Source organism: Bombyx mandarina, chromosome 01 (genome assembly GCF_030267445.1).
Source record: "Bombyx mandarina strain Sakado chromosome 01, ASM3026744v2".
NCBI lineage: Eukaryota > Metazoa > Arthropoda > Insecta > Lepidoptera > Bombycidae > Bombyx > Bombyx mandarina.
Window position 1 is genome coordinate 11,334,639 of NC_143208.1, and position 18,159 is coordinate 11,352,797.

General features: G+C 34.8%; 1 protein-coding gene across 3 annotated transcripts in view; it reads right to left on the reverse strand.

Moving 5' to 3' along the window:
• Positions 1-1,218: 1,218 nt before the first annotated feature.
• The window catches only part of LOC114246939 (uncharacterized), a 74,791-nt gene continuing 57,850 nt past the window's right edge, over positions 1,219-18,159 (reverse strand). For 2 of the 3 annotated variants that reach the window (XM_028179701.2, XM_028179703.2), the window contains exons 3-8: positions 10,685-11,128; positions 10,239-10,340; positions 9,986-10,181; positions 8,561-8,620; positions 8,125-8,363; positions 1,219-7,313 (exon numbers count right to left, since the gene is read on the reverse strand). In XM_028179701.2, the coding sequence (XP_028035502.2) occupies positions 8,173-8,363; positions 8,561-8,620; positions 9,986-10,181; positions 10,239-10,340; positions 10,685-11,128 (993 nt within the window). In that variant the 3' untranslated portion in view covers positions 1,219-7,313; positions 8,125-8,172. The remainder of the gene's footprint in view (positions 7,314-8,124; positions 8,364-8,560; positions 8,621-9,985; positions 10,182-10,238; positions 10,341-10,684; positions 11,129-18,159) is intronic. The other variant, XM_028179702.2, reaches the window with a different exon arrangement.

The following is an 18,159-nucleotide window of genomic DNA, read 5'->3' on the forward strand; positions in this document are numbered from 1 at the left end:
TAAAGTTTCTTCTTATTAAATAGCACCGCTGTGCTTTTCATTGGATTGATGTCTATGCTCCATTTTCGGAACCACTGTCCGAGGGTTACGGCTGTGCTCTGGAGCTTACTCACGATTAGAGATTTGTTTCTACTCGAGTAGTAAGCGGTCGAGTCGTTTGTCTCGGCTATAAAGCGGGCTAATGTAAGGGCATAATGCAATAGAGCCGTATGCGACTGAACCGCACATATTTCTATGAGAACAATGTAATAATTTACAATGCAAAATTAATGCTGGTCTTTTCCTCCTTTGGTCGCCACGTGATTTGGTAACCGTGTCTACTGTTCGTCAAGGTACTTGTTTAAATACCGTTTGAAGTCAGTATCCGCCAGTTACTTGGGCCTTCCTCGAATACGTTTAGGCAGAGGTTGCATGTGTATGTTGGGAGGTCGTGATGCTGTCCACGTATTCTTCTCTATGATGCACACCATTTGAATTTGAATGATGTTCTTTTACTTTTGATGTGCGGTGTCATTCTAAATTATATTTTCTCATATACAAGTAAACACAATGTTTTCACGTATTATTTACGTTTTAATTAATTGCTATAGCGGCTAGTCCACCCTTTTAGTGTGAGCGATTGCTACTAAAGTTTGACTCGTGCTGTCAAATATTTATACTGTAAGATGAAAGTGTAGTTTTCTATCTGTATCCCACGAGTGAAGGTATTTTTTTAGACCTAGGCCTTGAAGTTGGTATTTAATAAATTATTTATTGGCTTTAATTTAATACTTTTAATATTTCAAGTTATTTTTCAGTTCCGGTGCTGAAGCTTTCTTAATTTCAATATCCAGATCCAAACGATTAACATATTCGTACATGATGTAATTAATATATTTATTGGCTATTATTATACTATAACATTTTCAGTTGAATATTAGATAAATGTTACTGTGTGGAACGCTGTGTTACCATAATTAAATTCTCATGGCTCCTTCTTTAAGCCAACCTCATTGTGGGTTCTATTCCATGAAATTCAGGCAAGGCGAAAAAACTTTGGACTATTATTGTAAGAAAGGCCTAACATAGTATTAACACCGATTTAGGCCACCGTAAATATCAAATTCATCATTTTCTTTACTGTGATCGGCGGATGTTGAAAAGGCTATAAAGGTGCTCACTTTTATCTGCTTGCTTAAAATTAAAATGATCAATTATAGGGATATAAGAATACACTAATTTCATAAACGTGACTAAATTTAATTTGTTCTTAAATTGTGTAACTTCAATAACATAAGTTGCAATATTAGGTTTATTCATTTGATATAGAACAACGCTCTAATTTGCTACAACCAATTTTTGGATAAGATCGAAATGAAATGAATAATAAAATATGATGGCAAGATGACCTGGTATATAAAATTAGACAAATATTGGTTATAATCTTCAATAACAACAAAACATCACGTATTGGAATATGTAGCAAATTAGTTTGATGCTTCGTATATATTCGGATTATTGATTTAAAAAAAAAAACAATTGAGTACGGAATTTGAAACTGATTCAATACTTTTCTTTGAAACTGTAACGAATTTGCTTATTATTATTTAAATATCCTCATGGAATTTGAATTGTATGTCATGCTACTTTCGAAAGTAGGTATTTTTAATACGCACAGTTTCAAGGAAGAAGGTGAATTTTTTCTCAGGATACTAGAACGAGGGAATTGAAAATTAAATATTATTAACATCAAGTGGCCATTAAATTAAACAAGGTTAGTAATATAAAAATCACACTTCTGAGAACATTTACGAACTAAACACTGAAAACACATTAAGACCATAATTTTCCGTGAACATAAATTATAATTACATTTGTTTTTTTTTACATATAAAAGCAATTTAAAACATGTCATTGGTAATAAATTATTTTGTGACTTAGTCAACGTACTTATCTAGGTTATTAAGTAAATTATACGCCTTAAAATTCAAAATGATATAAACATAACTTAAATAACAGAAAACAATCAAGTGGCATAAGGATTAAGCAAGAACAAAGAAACAAAGGTATGACCGTGTTTACAAAAGTTCCACTTAAATCTAAAGTTATGTCTCTGTTACTAACAAATACAACATAGTAAGTACATAATATTATGGCAACTGCAGACAGGTTGATGGCAATACGTTTGCTTCTATAGCACAAAGGGCGTAGGTACAATTTTATAACTAAATTCATTGTGTCATCGTGTTATTAAATATAATATAGTGTAAATTTAAGTTATATGTTGAAGTGCGCCTAGTTTAAATCTTACATAATTCAAGAGGCACTGGATTAAAATGCTATTTTACAATATTAAATATATCAAGGCAATAAAGAAGGCACAATTTATATGAGACAAGTTAAGGCACCTGTTTTGTAAATTAAATTACAATTATTTTAATGGCATCATGGTTTCATATAAAAAAACGAACGTTCCCAAAAGAAAGGTTTGTATTTAATAAACATCAAACCAGATACGACTAGAAAATATTAATATGACACTATTTATCATTATGTAATTAATTAATTAATTTCTTATAATTCCATATTGTCATGACGATAACATGTCTATTTAAAACAGCTTTAAAAAGCGTACCTTGATTCAAAAATGTAAATTGTATGAGGAGCGGTTGTTGATGAAAAACCTTTTCAATAAATAGAACGCTATGAACCAATATTACCTACGAGTGTGGTTGTACTGTTTCTTACAATTTTTTCTCAAGCATCATATCTAAATTGTGTTATTAGACGAATAAAAAGTAGCAATAGAACAGTCCAAATATCCCCAATTACATTACAATACAACATTCATTCAACTTCATTTCATAATTTTTAATGCACCTGAGTTTTTTCGTTTCTAAACTTAGCATTTAGTGTTCATCTGTTGGTTTAGCAGCCATTACATTAAAATGTAATTTCTAAATAAATGAATATTTCAATTATTAGCAGGACAAAACTATTATTTCAACATACAGAATGAAATGCGTAACGTAATTTAAAAAAAAAAAAAATTACGAGACCCTCACTTTTATTTTACACATCACGGATAACGCTTAATATTTCGCTTGAATTAATTGACATATAGGTAATTTAATTCATTTCTAAGCTTTGATTTATTTTAAAATTGTATTTTCCATTACTTTATATAATAATATAATAATGAAGTATACAGAGTAGCATTTTCTTCGGTTTTTGCGAGTCGTAGATATAATTAATACTACTTTTACGTTTTAAAATCGCGTTTTCTATTTTCATTATAATAGTATTTTTAACTTTCCGAATACTTTACAATTTTCGTAGTCACGGACGACCAAGATGTTATTTGTCGACGTTTGAGTTTAATGCTGATATAGTACATAATGACAATAAAAATGCGTTATTAAACTGTAAAACTAATATTAATTATGAAATACACGATGTTTTCTTGTAATACCAACTGGAGCGCTGTATTATGATTGTAATATTAACCTAGTCTCAAAAATTCACTAAACCCACGGCGTGCTATACTTGTAATCATTGTAAAAGAAGAACATTGTATAAGTAACTGTAAAAAATAAATGGTTTTGGCTTTTATGAAGGTACTAATGTATGGTTTTACAAAGGTACACAGTAGTAATTTCCGAAGAACATGTTCGTAATTTTACAAAGATATCACCAGTCTGCATTTTTTTGTCTCCTTATTCTGAAACATTCGTTTTCTAGATTCGAGTTCGTGGTTATATAGTATTAAGATAATTAAAAAAAAAGATTTTGAACTATACACGTTATTACGTTTTTTGTTGTTAATTTTTAGATTTTCAAACATGTCTGTGTATTTCTGTTTTTTAAGTTTAGTGCTTATAAACTTTGCTTTAATAATTCTGCATTTAACATTTGCATTTCATCTAGATGTTTTTTCCATGAAATTTGTCGTTAGAATTTTGCAAGGAACCGTCAATTAATTTTTATTATTATTTTCCTATAAATTTATGTTGCTTTCTGAAAAGCAGTCAGTTTTATTCAGCTATGCTTCGTTCACTAGTAGTCTTAATTTAGGTTCTTAGTAAACTCTCGTAAATATGATACTTGAGCGTAAATGCAAAAGTAAAAGCAAATGCGCAGGAACTCATAAACATATTTACTGTTTTAGTTATATTTCGTTTATAATAAAAAGGTACAAAAGTTAAGTATAAAATACAACTCTTTTCTTCGATTTTCATGAGTCGTTGTTGTAATAAAAATTACTTTTAATATCGCAGTTTAATATCGCGTTACTTACTGTCGATATATTGGTATAGTATCTCCGAAGTTTCGAAAACTCCACAGTTTTAGTGGTCACAGAAGATAGATTGATTAATAGGTCTTAGTAGTAGTTTTAAAGGTAGCTTTAATGAATAATATTCATACTATACATATTATGTAACCTTTTTGGAGATATTTTAAAAGGAAACAGCAGTGGAAAAAATAACAAAACACACCAAAGGGAAAAAAGTCATATTTTGCTCTAAGATATTCGAGTGAATTTTGATTTTATGAATACATCTCATTTTTATTTTCCTGGAGTGCTTCGTGGCAGACTAGTGATACTTTACCTATGTAACCTATTGTTACTAATGGCTAATAGCGATGGCAAGCAAAACGTGTAATTTTAAACTTGAATCCATTTTTATTATTAAAGCCATGTAAGTTTTCAATGTCGTTGATATAAACGGTATTGGAGTCATTTCCGAAAATGATGACAGATGCTAGTATTAGCGAATAGCAGTACGGTTACGGTAGTATCAAATCAAATTTGATTTTTTTTAAACGTGACACGCGTTTTCTGTTTTCGGCGCGTGGGAGCTTGGGATTTAGGACGTTGGCGTGTGACATTCACCGGGAACGATGTTTTACAGCCTGTACAGCGAAACGTTATATATATATAGCCAAATTATGTTATCACAATCGTTAATTAAAGCTGATCCTTTTTAGGTTTAGTAAATCAATGGGGCAAGTTGATGAACAAAATATAACGTGAAATAGCTAAGGCTGTTTTATCATGCATCCTTACTCCAGAATACTTTCGTTAAAAAAACGCCTACTTGGCAAATGGTCAGACGGTTGTCATTCATAAAGGAAGCTATGATTTAATATATCCACGAATGACGCTAAGTATTTTTTGGAAACCATACGACCTACCGAATAATCCTGTCAATATTTGATTTAAATTATTTGAAGCAGTAATTTAATTGTCTAAAGAACTCACTAAGGGCAAAAGTCATCCTTAATAGTATTTACTAGCATGCAAATTATTCTCTAATTAATTTCCGAATTAGAAAGTTATAGACATTTTCAAGACCACTATTACTTTTAATAACTCGTTTATTTCATTAATTTCTTAACATCCACAATTCCGATAGCTAAAATGATAATAAACGCAAAAGGTTCTTTATTTATTTTATTCAAGCGAGTAAAATAAATAGGTGATAATGATGATGATTATATATTTTCTTTCAAATGTCCATTAAAGACGAAGCTCCATTGCTATCACCAAAGAGATGAACAAGTGGTACCAACTATTCCGCGATCTTGATAGTTCACGTCGTACTAACTCATCATGTTATTATGTTGTGTTCTTTTCGTAATATTATGTAAGAGACCGGAACAAAATGAAAATGAACGGGTCTTAAATTATTGTTTTTTGTTGTTGTTTCGAGTTTTAATCATAGCCGTAACTGAAGCTTTTGCTAATAATAGTACCGATAACTCTAATTACTGCTTCAGTTCGATTTGGCTTGAGCCCTTTTTGGACCAGGATCTTTAATGACGATGATGGTTTTCGTCCACCTTCCTAGTCTCATGGCTCAAATGATGTTGGCAGTCAGCGGAAATCTTACAAAGTTGAATTGTCACCACTCAACCACAGACAGATTACGTAACAGTCTCAGTTTCATTCGAATCGTAACGCACATACATTTACCAGGTGGCAGAAGAGAATTTTTTTTTTATATACGTAATTTAGCAACACTCATAAAGCCGTTATTAAATTAAGTTATAAACATTTAAACTGCTATAATATTTTACAAAGTATAACTATAAGTACTTAATTTTAGGGCTTACGTACCATAATGGCAATATTAGACAGCTGATAAGTGTTGTGGCTTTTGTTAATTAAAGATGTGATGAAATATATTATATGGTAAAAAAAAAACTATAATAAATTGAGACTAGAAAGTGTAGAAATACGCTAGTCCGAATGAAACGAACTCATCATTGGAAGCAACGTGACACAGTGATAGTAAAATTTATATAACAGAACAAACATTTAAAGTTTTAATTTGCACAGGACTTCCACTTTATCTTATAAATTCTAAGGGTCTCCAAATAAACAGGCAACGGTTGTGATGTTTCCAATGATGAAATAGCAGTCATGACATTCGAAGCCGCGTTTGCACAATAGAACTAAAATCTAACTACTTACTGATATTTTTTTTTTATATTAATATAATAAAGATAATATCTTGGATATTCCTTGCTCTCTTATCATCTTACAATAAATTAACTAATCATATCTAGTGAATACTTGGAGCTGTACGTCGTATGATTAATTTGACGACATCATTGCTACTGCGGTGAGCAAACGATTGTACTTACAACTACTTTAATATTCATTTTAATGAAGATCAACTATGTGTTACTGTTCTGTGCTTAGGTTGATCATAATTTGTGTCCTTATTCAGTGTTTTGAGAGAGACGTTTGCACGTTTCTCAAACATTTTATCATATAGCAAATCTATTAAAAAAAACAATGTTATTTGAGAAATTATGGTCTTGAGTACTTTTAGTACTTGTACGCAGTAAACAAGGTATTGGTGAAATACATTGTTGCCGAAATAAACTTAGCAATGATGTCGCAATTTCTCAAAGCAAAACTTTGTCTGGTGTTAAAATATTCATATAAATACTTGATCTATCAATTAATTCTGCAATTATGACTACAGTCTAGTCATTAACTATTAAGTAGGTAAATTAATGTAAAGCGATTTCCTTGGTAATGCTGTAATACATTGCAAGTAGTACACTGTTGAGTGACTAAACGGGAAATTAAAAGAGAACGACTCTAAAAAGTTTTAAATTCTGAGAAGTTCACAATTGTCCATTTTAATGAATCACTGCTGTTAGATTCCTGAATTGATTTTCGCTTTAGCAAATTAAAAAAAAAACAAAGTTCTGTCAATGTCGATAGCGGGTGCTCGCCGTTACAGCACTCCGTAGAATGTATCCATCAGGTTCACATCCAGATCGCACTCAAGGAAAATGCTTTCATTGCATTCTTCCTGAAAGTAAACAAAAAATAAGAAAATTACACAATCGAATATGGTTAGGTAATTTTACAGAACATTTATCGTTTGTGTTCTATAATGAACTAGCTGACCCGGCAGACTTCGTAGTGCCTCAATAGATAAATAAAAGACCTAAACTTTTGTATAAAATAAACTTAAAACCAACAAAAGGAATCCGGCCAACGGGGACACGTCAAAGGAAAAACAAAATTGTTATTTTTATTTAATTCCGAGAATTTTCATATTTATCTACCTTTGAAACTTTCTCTGGACTTCCACAAATAATTCAAGACCAAAATTAGCCAAATCGGTCCAGCCGTTCGCGAGATTTAGCGAGACTAACGAACAGCAATTCATTTTTATATATATAGATTATAATTTGTAGAGAGTAGTTGAGACTCGGATGCGATCCACAAACGGATCAGACTCTCAACAATCTGCTATCTGAGGATCCTTGGCTACGGTCACATTGGCCGCCGACAGCCGGATAACTTAGACAAAGTGATTGTAACGGGCAAGGTGGAAGGAACAAGACCCCGAAGCCGATCACCTAGCCGTTGGTGTGACCAAATAACTACCATAACTGGTCTGCCAGTTGCAACCGCCCTACGAGAAGCCGAGAACCGGACAAGGTGGAAACGGCTTACGAGGTAGGCCACGGTCAAGTTTCAAAAACACGACCTTCAGTAATGAATAAAGCGACGAAATAGATAATTTGTGGTTGAAGAAAATATTTCGAAAAGCGAATTATTCGTTTCTAAGTTTATAAATTTATTTGAGCTAATGACGGTACGGTGGTTCGTACCTGAGTGGCAATCGGGGCGGGCGGTTGCTCGCCGCCCTTTCTTGCGTGTCATTTAGAAGTCTTCGGCAGGTGCCGCTTATTGTGTAGAGCGAGGTGGTCGGATCTCGCAAAAGATCTCTCACAGACGGAGCATTTGAAAGGTTTCGCGCCGGTGTGCTTACGGTAGTGTCGTGTTAATTCGTCGGACCGCGCGAACCGCCATTCGCATTCCGGCCACTGACAAGTATACGGCTTTTCTCCTAATAAAAAATAGTAATCAAACGTCATTAATAGGTTATCATTCATAATAATTAAAACGAAAATATTTCGCAAATAGCGTAGCACATTTAAACAGCACAATCATCACTCGCGATGCCAGGTATCGATTTTTTATTTGATCATTAGCATTTATATACTTGATGTTTAATAAAACGAGTCTGATTAAATATTTGCTTACCTGTATGGATCCGTTGGTGAGCTTTGAGATGAGAACTTTTCGTGTAAACTTTCGTGCAACCTACAAAACCAAAATTCGAATGTCAGTGATGTCTAATACTTAAGAAGAAGTCGTAAATTATGGAGAAATTATCATCCTCGTCCTGATCATTATCATTAGACGTTCGCTGTTGGACATACAGCATATCAAACTTTACAGTCGCGAGAGGCTTTCGATAAATTTTTCGTGCTTACTGGCACTAAGAGTCACTTCTTTCTAATTAAATCAAACAGGGATACTCTGAGGACAGATTTTTGTTCTTTCAAGCAACCTTTAGAGTTTTATATAAATGCTACAGTTAGCGGCATGATGAATGATGATGAAACATGAAATAATTAATTGGGAGCAAGAAAATCTTTAGTACATTTTCTAGAATATATGTAAAAATACCTTAATGTTAGTGTATAGTTAAATAAATCATAAAACCATAAAAGGATGACGTAAAAGAAACACCCAAAAAAAGTAACAGAAACAGTCACTCCCTATGGCGCGTTGCAATGGAAAAATTATATTAGTGGAGATATAACCCAAGGAGGGTTGACGTCAGGCAGGTGGCCTGTCGTAAAGTTCCTGCCAGAGATCTAAGCAGCATCATCAGAGGACATGCTGCGCCAATTCCACATAATGTGGCTTAAGGACAAGTATAAGAAGAAGAAGCTACAGCTAGTGGCTATAAAAGGTAAAGAAAACTAAGCTTAAGGACCTATTATTTTCTTTGAATTTCTATATGACCTGTGCTGATGTTATTACTGCTTTCTGTCTACAGTATCATAGTATCGAAAAGTGGCTATTCTAGCTGGAGGTTGGAAGAAGTTCTTAATGATCCAGCAAATTATACACATAACTAAGAGACGTGAATACGTCAGAGGGTCCTACAACATTAGAAGGTTCTTTCTTCACTTATAATGTTCTGACTCCGGCTACATCTAGCTTGACTATATTTTTATATAGTGCAGTTCTTCTTCATAATTTATTCCCACTTTCCACCTCTGATTGTACTGATGGTAGAGCGTAATGTAGCCCCGCACCGATGACTACCAAGACCATACGACCTTGTTCTACTGCGAAATATGTAACGGCAGCGTTCACCTTATTATTTTTATGGGCCTAGTTCGATTTATAATTCCGAAGTAGTCTATTGTCATATTTTTAAATAAGACCACCATTTTTGTGCCACACTTGTGGTTTCCTCGAGTACGTTGTTTATGAATTTCCTATCAATGAAATTCAATTTTCTATTTTTATCCTAATTTTGAATCTTAGCCTTTAACCAGTTGTCACTCGGTCGCCTATTGTTTTGGGAGTCATAGTAATCTCAGACAAGACATATGTCTGTATACATATCTACTTTACAGTAGCAACTTTTATATCAACGAATAAGAATACCCATGAAATCACAATGATGCACTCTTCGCTTTTCAAGTTCAGGATTATTTCGTCTGTTATACTTCATAGGAGGAGGGGGCGCGAGCCGCGAATGCTGCAGCGGTGCGTGTACCATCGGTTGCGGCGCGGGCGGCATGGCGTGCTGTTGCGGCATCGCCAACGTCTGTGGCATGGTCTGGTAAACATTCGAAAAAGTCTTATTTAATTTTAAAATTGGTTTGTTCTATATATACAAATAGCACACCTAATGTACCTGCTGATGGTGTAGATGCGAGCCTGGATGTGGCTGCACTTGTGGGGCACGTAGATGCGGAGGCGGGTGGTACGGCGGCGGAGGCGTTCGCCGTGGCCCTCCCTGAAAAATAATACATTTTTCGTTTCCTCGTCGTTTATATATAGCTCACAGAATCTTCAATGGTCATGCATTATTATAAACAGTAGGTATTAAATATAGATTTCCATTTAAGTATTGTAGATTCGAGTAACGTTTATGCTTATCTCACTATTTTGTCATGAATTCCCGCGTAATAAATCAGACTTTAACCAAGAATAATGTTAATCGTTTCCTTACCTTTGTCGAAGATTCAACTGTAAAAATTAAAGAAGAACGGCAGACATACATATTTTAGATCGCAATGCAGGAGATGGTACCATCGTTCGCAAGGGATATCGCTGAGCACCGTTTTCGGAGATATTTACCTGCATCGAGTTCCCGGGACTGCCTTGGTCGGAACCCGGCGGCGTCAGCGGCGACATGTAAACGAGTCGCGACGGCGGATACTTGGCGTACGATGTCGGCGGCTGATGTGGCTGCTGCTGCAGCTGTGGCGGCTGGGGCTGCGCGTACGCAGGAGGAGCGCACAGCCTTTCCGTCTTGATCTCGAGAGGACTGAGTAGCGGTGTAGCGCATTCTTCGAGCAATGCTTCATCTGCTTCCAATTTGACGTGTGTGGCTCCCAACGGAGCGAGCATGTTCGCATTCTCGGGGTCGATGTTTCTGATGGAGGAGGCAATGTCCTCCCACAAGGCAGGACGGAGGAACGCATCGTCGCGGGAGGAAGTACCGCCATCGAAAAGGTCCATGTGGGCGGGCGCAAGTGAGGCGCCCTCCTGCTTGCACAGCAGCGACTCAAGTTCCGATGTCTGAAAGTATTTATTTAAAATTTTAATATTAATGTTAGATATTAAATTACGATAAGGCACCCTACTTTTTCCTAAATCATAGACATATTACTTAAATTTAATCGTACCGAGGTGGCCGGGTACGATGACTGGGATGAAGGAGGTTTAATAGTACACGGTATTTTCTGTGTACAGGATGGCAATAAGACTCTGAAATAATGTACAATAACATTATTTTGTCAATGAGGAACATTTTTAGTCTCATCTGATTTTATTTAGATAAACTAACTGGTTTAGTTTACTTTAAAGAGTACAGTGGGTCTCTAATACTACGTTTACAAATAATTTATTGATCATTGTTCATGTTATTTTGTGTTACGTAGTAAGTGCCATGCGTTGGTAAGTAGGATAGTTATTAGTAAAAAAAATGATGATTTTATCGAGGAAATTCGACAACCCTGATATACACGTGGATGACATTTTAAATTATATTAACATTAAGTTAAAATACTAATGTTTAAAATAATTTGGCCATGAACATAATTTCAATTACGGGTAATTTGAAACTTTTTCTTATAATCTTTTCCATAAATTAGTCTCTTACTCAAAGGTTTTCAATACAAGCATTCACCTATTATTCTTATTTTTAATTTATTGCTACTTAGATCATAATTAATATCACCAAAAAAAATCTTACATATCTTTTAAACTAAATCAATATAGATCAATGAGTCTAATGGTTATCTTAAACATTGGAACAAGTTTTTTTTGTGATTGGTGGTTTACTGGTGGCCCGGAGGCCTTTCCACTAACTGGTGAGGACCTTTTGTGAGTCCGCACGGGTAGGTACCACCGCCCCGCCTATTTCTGCCGTGAAGCAGTAATGCGTTTCGGTTTGAAGGGCGGGGCAGCCGTTGTAACTATACTGAGACCTTAGAACTTATATCTCAAGGTGTGTGGCGCATTTACGTTGTAGATGTCTATGGGTTCCAGTACAGGCCAAAAAGCCAGTACAGGTGGGCGAGTAAGGGCTCAGCCAGAAGGGGCGAGATTTGGTAACAGCTACCCAAGCGCTTCCAAGGGAGACCTAACAACTCAAGAGTAGCTGCTTCGCGAATGAATGTACTACCGGATCGGAATTGCGACCCGCTAAGAAGATCCAGTGAGAAACTGATGACAACGGGCTGATGCTTAGGTTAGATTGCGCGTAGAACTGTTTACCGAGGTCTCTACTCCTACTTTTAGAGCGGAAGGCGTCTAATGCAAGGGTTATTGGATCTGATGGATACGATGGATACGCAATGTAAGGACGTGTATTGGCGACGACAGTAACTGGCTCCTGCGTGATTAGGATTCGGGGAGTAGTCAGCGGCGGCAACGATTGGAACAATAGCGTGCCTACGTCATTTTAATAATTCCAGGTAACATAAAATAAGTAAATTTACCTTTAAAATATACTTTTTTTGTTTCGCTGTACGTTTCCGTACATCGACCTCCACAGTGACTGAGCCAATTCACATATTATTTTCAGTTATCGAGACAGGCTTGAGCTAATATAATTTAATGTTAACCTTTTACGAATCAATTGACAAATGAGGAAAGGTATCCATTTTAAAGCGCGTGCAGTAAAATCGCGATCACGCTTTCTTTTGTTATCCAATAATAATTCGTCTGGTCGGTATTTGACAGAGTACGGCTCTGTGCCGACGCGGACGGATCCATCAGCATACAATAGCTATCGACCCACGCGCGGCCACAGGTGACGACCAAGCTTTCTATCTCTTCGTGAAATATGCTAACAGATATTCATATAATTCTCTGTTTGGTTATAATTGCGATGAAACTTAATAGCCATGGAGAGGCTGTATGTTTTATAATTTCTTAAAATTATTTAGTTAATACCTACTTTCTTAAATTTATTTGAATCTGCTGAACGTTAACCAAAAAGAAGCTCTACGTGAGAACACATAACATTTTAGAATAAGATATATTTTTTAAGTACTATTTATATGTGTGTTTTCTTTAATTAAATACAAAGATTAAAAAGACTGACCGAACGAACGTTACATAAAGAATGCTGACTTATTTTGTACTATTCAAACATTATATTGTTAGATACTTTCTTGTGGCCCCGTTTAGCTTTTACTAAATTATGGCCAAACTAAAAGCAACAAATGATTATTCACAAAATGTTCTTTGCTCAAAGAGTAGGTATTTGCCGATAAGAAATGGTACGCAAATACGTGTATGTATTGATAAGCTTTTGTCCGTTGTTTTATCTATATTTACCTTTCTATTGTTTACTTGAACTGTTGAGGGAGGGGCATTACTTTCGTCATACATGTACATATGTACATAAGCACATATGTAGGTTTGGTCGATACGTAATTTGCCGTAGTTATAAATATTCTCACTTGCATTCATTAAGGTTCTATGTCAGTTATACACAAGAATGTAGACAATGCTTTTTATTTTTTTCTTTAGTTCTAAAAGTATAGAATACGATAGACTTAAATTTAAAAATACCGATATTTATACAATACTTGTAGAATATACACAATATTAATATAAATATTAAGCTCACATAAAGATCAGACAATTGCAAATCCATATATTTATTGACGGTATAAATTAACGTGGGAATGTTTAAATCTCGAATATACAGAACATAAATTCTTCAGCATAAATTAAAGTTCATAATAAATAGTCTAATCAAATTTAACGGTTACAGATTTACAAATAAACAGGTGGGTCTCAAACTAAGCGAGTAAGCGACTTGTGCAGAGGGATTTGTATCGTTTAGAACCTCCGCGGAACAGCGCGGTGTTGCAAGCACTGGACCGCGCAAATTCCTTCCATGACCTTTGTGGATGGAACGATTGCGTAGCTGCTCCTCCAGCATGAGACCGGCTTGAGCAACCACCAGCACAGACTAAAACTGCGCAGATCGGACATCGTATCGAAGGCGTTGTTCGATACCAATCTTAATTATTAATTCTGTTACGGAAATTGCATCAATAAATAATGCGAACTAGTTGGGATATATAAATATATCCGAGTATATATACATATTTCCGATTGAATATAGTTTTAAATTATGAATTATGAGTTTGTATTGTGTTATAAATATTAATGTATAAAAATATCTGTTGTGTGGTGTATGTTGGTTGGTATGGTTGTATGTTGTATTGATATTTTATCTACGTTTTAATAGATCCTTTATGATTGATTTCTTGTTTCGTTAGGTGACTTCAACTGAAAAAGAATCAGTTCACACAATTCTCGGTTTTTTTTTCAAATGATTAAAAAACAGAAAATCATGTCGTTATGTTTCGAAAAAATCGTAACTATCATCTCTTTTCATAGTTTAGCTCGTTTTTTAATATAAATAATATTCTAGTTGAAATAAAAAAAAAAATTGCTTTGAAATCAAAGAAAACTTTAATAACGATGAATTTGAACAATCAATTGAATTGTAATTAAAAGCGTGACATATTCGCTTCCAAAACGTCTATTTTAAATAGTAAAAATAATAAATAATATTAGCAATTAAATTATTCTTTGTAGATAGTTAAGCGCCAGTCGGTGTCTGATTCGCTTCAGTTTAGCTCTTTTATGAGTCTAGCAAAATCGGCCAGTTTATATCGCACAGACGGCTATTGTGAAACTATTGAACCTCCCGTTGGCTTGCATCCGCGTCTCTGATGAAACACGCACTTGCACTAGATTAAAATCTGATAGATTATTATTTATTCGGGGCATTCAATAAAGCAGGTCAGGTTTGCAAGTTTCATTCAATTCGATACAAAGATTGATGTGTTCTATCGAATTGGCGCAATCCTAGAGTCGTATTTATGTCCGAGAGGCGTTTTTCTAGATCTAATCTGACGAAATAAACGTGTTTCAGAGAGAATAATTAATAAACACACTATTTTAATATTTCAAACGTTGACAATACGATGGTAATGCGGACGTTGCAGTGGTAAAATGTTATTGGAAACATGTTCTTAAGTAAGTAGAACTGCAATGAATTTCAGTGTGGAATAAAATATTATTTATTGTACACTAGCTGACCCGGCAAACTTCGTAGTGCCTCAATCGATAAATAAAAGCTTAAAATTAAACTTAAAACAAATAATAAGAATCCGTCCGACGGGAAAATCAAAATTGTTATTGTTATTTAATCTCGAGCATTTTCATATTTATCTACCTTTTAAACCTTTTCTGGACTTCCACAAATAATTCAAGACCAAAATTAGCCAAATTGATCCAGCCGTTCTCGAGTTTTAGCGAGAATAACGAACAGCAATTCATTTTGATATCTATAGATTAATATAAAATCAAAACAAATACAGATACAAAACCTTATATACAAAAAATACAATGGGCGGTCTTATTGCTGAGAGCGATATCTTCCAGGCAGCCCTGAGCTGGATAATCACCTAAGGATCTTTCCTTTCCGTTTTTTACTTTAAGATCGGTGTACTTAATTCATATCACACAAAATGTTCAACAATTTAATTACAAAGATCTGTGAGCGCGAACGCTATTTATAAGCGCAACGTCTTAAGGAAACATGATAGGTGTACATTAGGAATATTATAAACTGAACATGGAATCAGATCTAAAGATATGGGCTCCCAAGGCTGCTTCGCAAATGGGAATGGGCAGGTCACGTCTATCGCACAGAACAGATAACCGATGGGGTAAGCGTGTTCCGCAGTGGGGTTCCGCTACTTGGCAAGCGAAGGACAGTTTTGCGATGCCTAGAAATTACCCGTGTGTAACGGGTGACGGCGCTAAATAATGTTTAAGGTATATTTCTAAACTTTAGTGTGGAAGTAGCAGTAAGTTAGCCAATTAACGGTTAACTGCTGTTCTGTGAACGGACATTTTTTTTTTGTGTTAAACCATTTAGTACAATTCACACGCACACATCCGATAGCATTTTTCAAAAGAATAATATAGCTGCGTTATTTTTACTTATGCAGAAAGTTCGGTCGCCAATTATGTAGCATATTTGAGGATTTAAATCTATTTGATATAAAGGCTATAGACATGGGTTGACCATTAAAAAAAATTATAGGAACTTTTACAGTAGGTACGGTACCATTAATTACACTAGATTCTTATCGATAATTGTATATAAATGTTGTATGTGTGTATTACGTACAGAAACGCTCAGTGTAATTTTGCCTTCGCGAAAGAAATGAGACGTTGTGATTGGTGATCATCGAGATAATGACGTTGACGCATAGAGCGTAATCGTACAAAAGGTTGCGTCGCGGCGCCGACACGTGCTCGTCGAATTTTCCACCAATAGTGAGCGGCGCCACAAATTGTGACAACAAAATAATATGGCGGCTTGCTTTGCTACCTGAACTTCACTATTGTGTGCTTGATTCGAATTAAACGATTTAGAATTTTCAATTACGGGCACGCTCTCGACAGCACCATGCACTGACAATGAATTATCGTGAAGCCTTCGAATATTTTACCTTTAAGTAATTTGTATGATTTGTAACAAAAAGCATTACTGCCTCCGCCAATCACAGGCTCGCGTGTTACCAAGCAATACGCGAAGGCAGCTCCAATTCTTCCACACAAACACCTCGTCGAAATTAAATGCTAATAGTTTTACACGGTAAATAGCAACGGAAATAACCACTCTCGAACCACTGTACCTACTTGTTAGATGTTAAGCCGATTCAAGAAAATTATGAAAAAGTCATGTAAAATAATGCGATTTTTGTTTGGAAACATTTTCTATGACTTTCAAAAAACAACAATTCAAATTCAAGTAGTTAATAAAAAAAGTAGCCGTTAAATTAAAAGTAAAAAACTGTTCAACAAACTATTCAAAACGTTGGAAATAGTATAAGGGCAATAAAAAACGCAAGATTAAAATGTAAAAGTAATTTTAGTTATTTATACGGCTTTTATGTAGTAAAGTGGATGAGTTCATAATAATGCGAAATCATGACAATTTCTGAAAGCGAAACTATTTTCGCTGCTGCTGTTTTTTTAAATTCGACCCTTAATACCTAATTAATAATTTAGCTATTGATCAAGCTGTTAGTAAAGTGAACGTCCGCTTTGTACCCGAACAAATGAATCATTAAATAAATATAAAAAGCAACGAGGTCAGGTCAGAATGTTTATTGTACAGCGAATCTACATGAACCTCCCTCGGTGGGTGACTGTGTGCTGATTAGTTTTAAGGGACAGTTCGGTACGGACATACTACGAATATATACAAAAATACATTACGTTATAAATTTTTTCAATTCTTTTAAACGAGTTCCACGTTTTATTTGATTAAGCTTTGTTGTACAACGAGAGTTTTGACTAAGTCACTGATCTGCACAATAATTGTGGATATTTTATTTCAAATATTTATGCGGTATTTGCAATTGTGATTTAGTTGATCGGTTCGCGTAATTCGAACACAATTACCGAATACTTTTAGATAATAATTGTAGTTTAGGCAACACGCTTTGAAATATAGATTAGTTATTATTTAGTGGATTGGTAGAGCATTGATTTTTAATTAAAAACTCGGGACATAGCTGGCCGGTTTCAAAATGCATCCCTACATGAAATGAATTAAAAAACTCAATCCCGTTATGGTATTGTTTGTACAGCGTGTCGAGACGTCTGCGTCGTCGGCGCGCGTCGCTCTGTTTCCATAATTCAACAGTACGCCCACTCCAGCCATTCTTCAATACGTAGACTCGCACCGAGCTACGATTACACGTACACTCTTAATGTAAAGCCTTAAAGCTTGATTTTAGATCGGATTTTTGATCGGTAACTGTAAACGCGTCGTCGATGTAGGTAATCGCCGCCACATCACGAGATAACAATTATCCGTAAGAACTATTGTTGCTGCATTGTGAAGGAAATTAAACACGATTTCATAAGTGTATGGTAATTTTTTAAATCGCTCTAATTATGAATTTATGTATTTTAACGTGATCATTATCATTTCGTTCAGTGCTCGCAGAGTTTTACTCGTATTTATGGAGAATAATGTTAACTAAATTAATGAA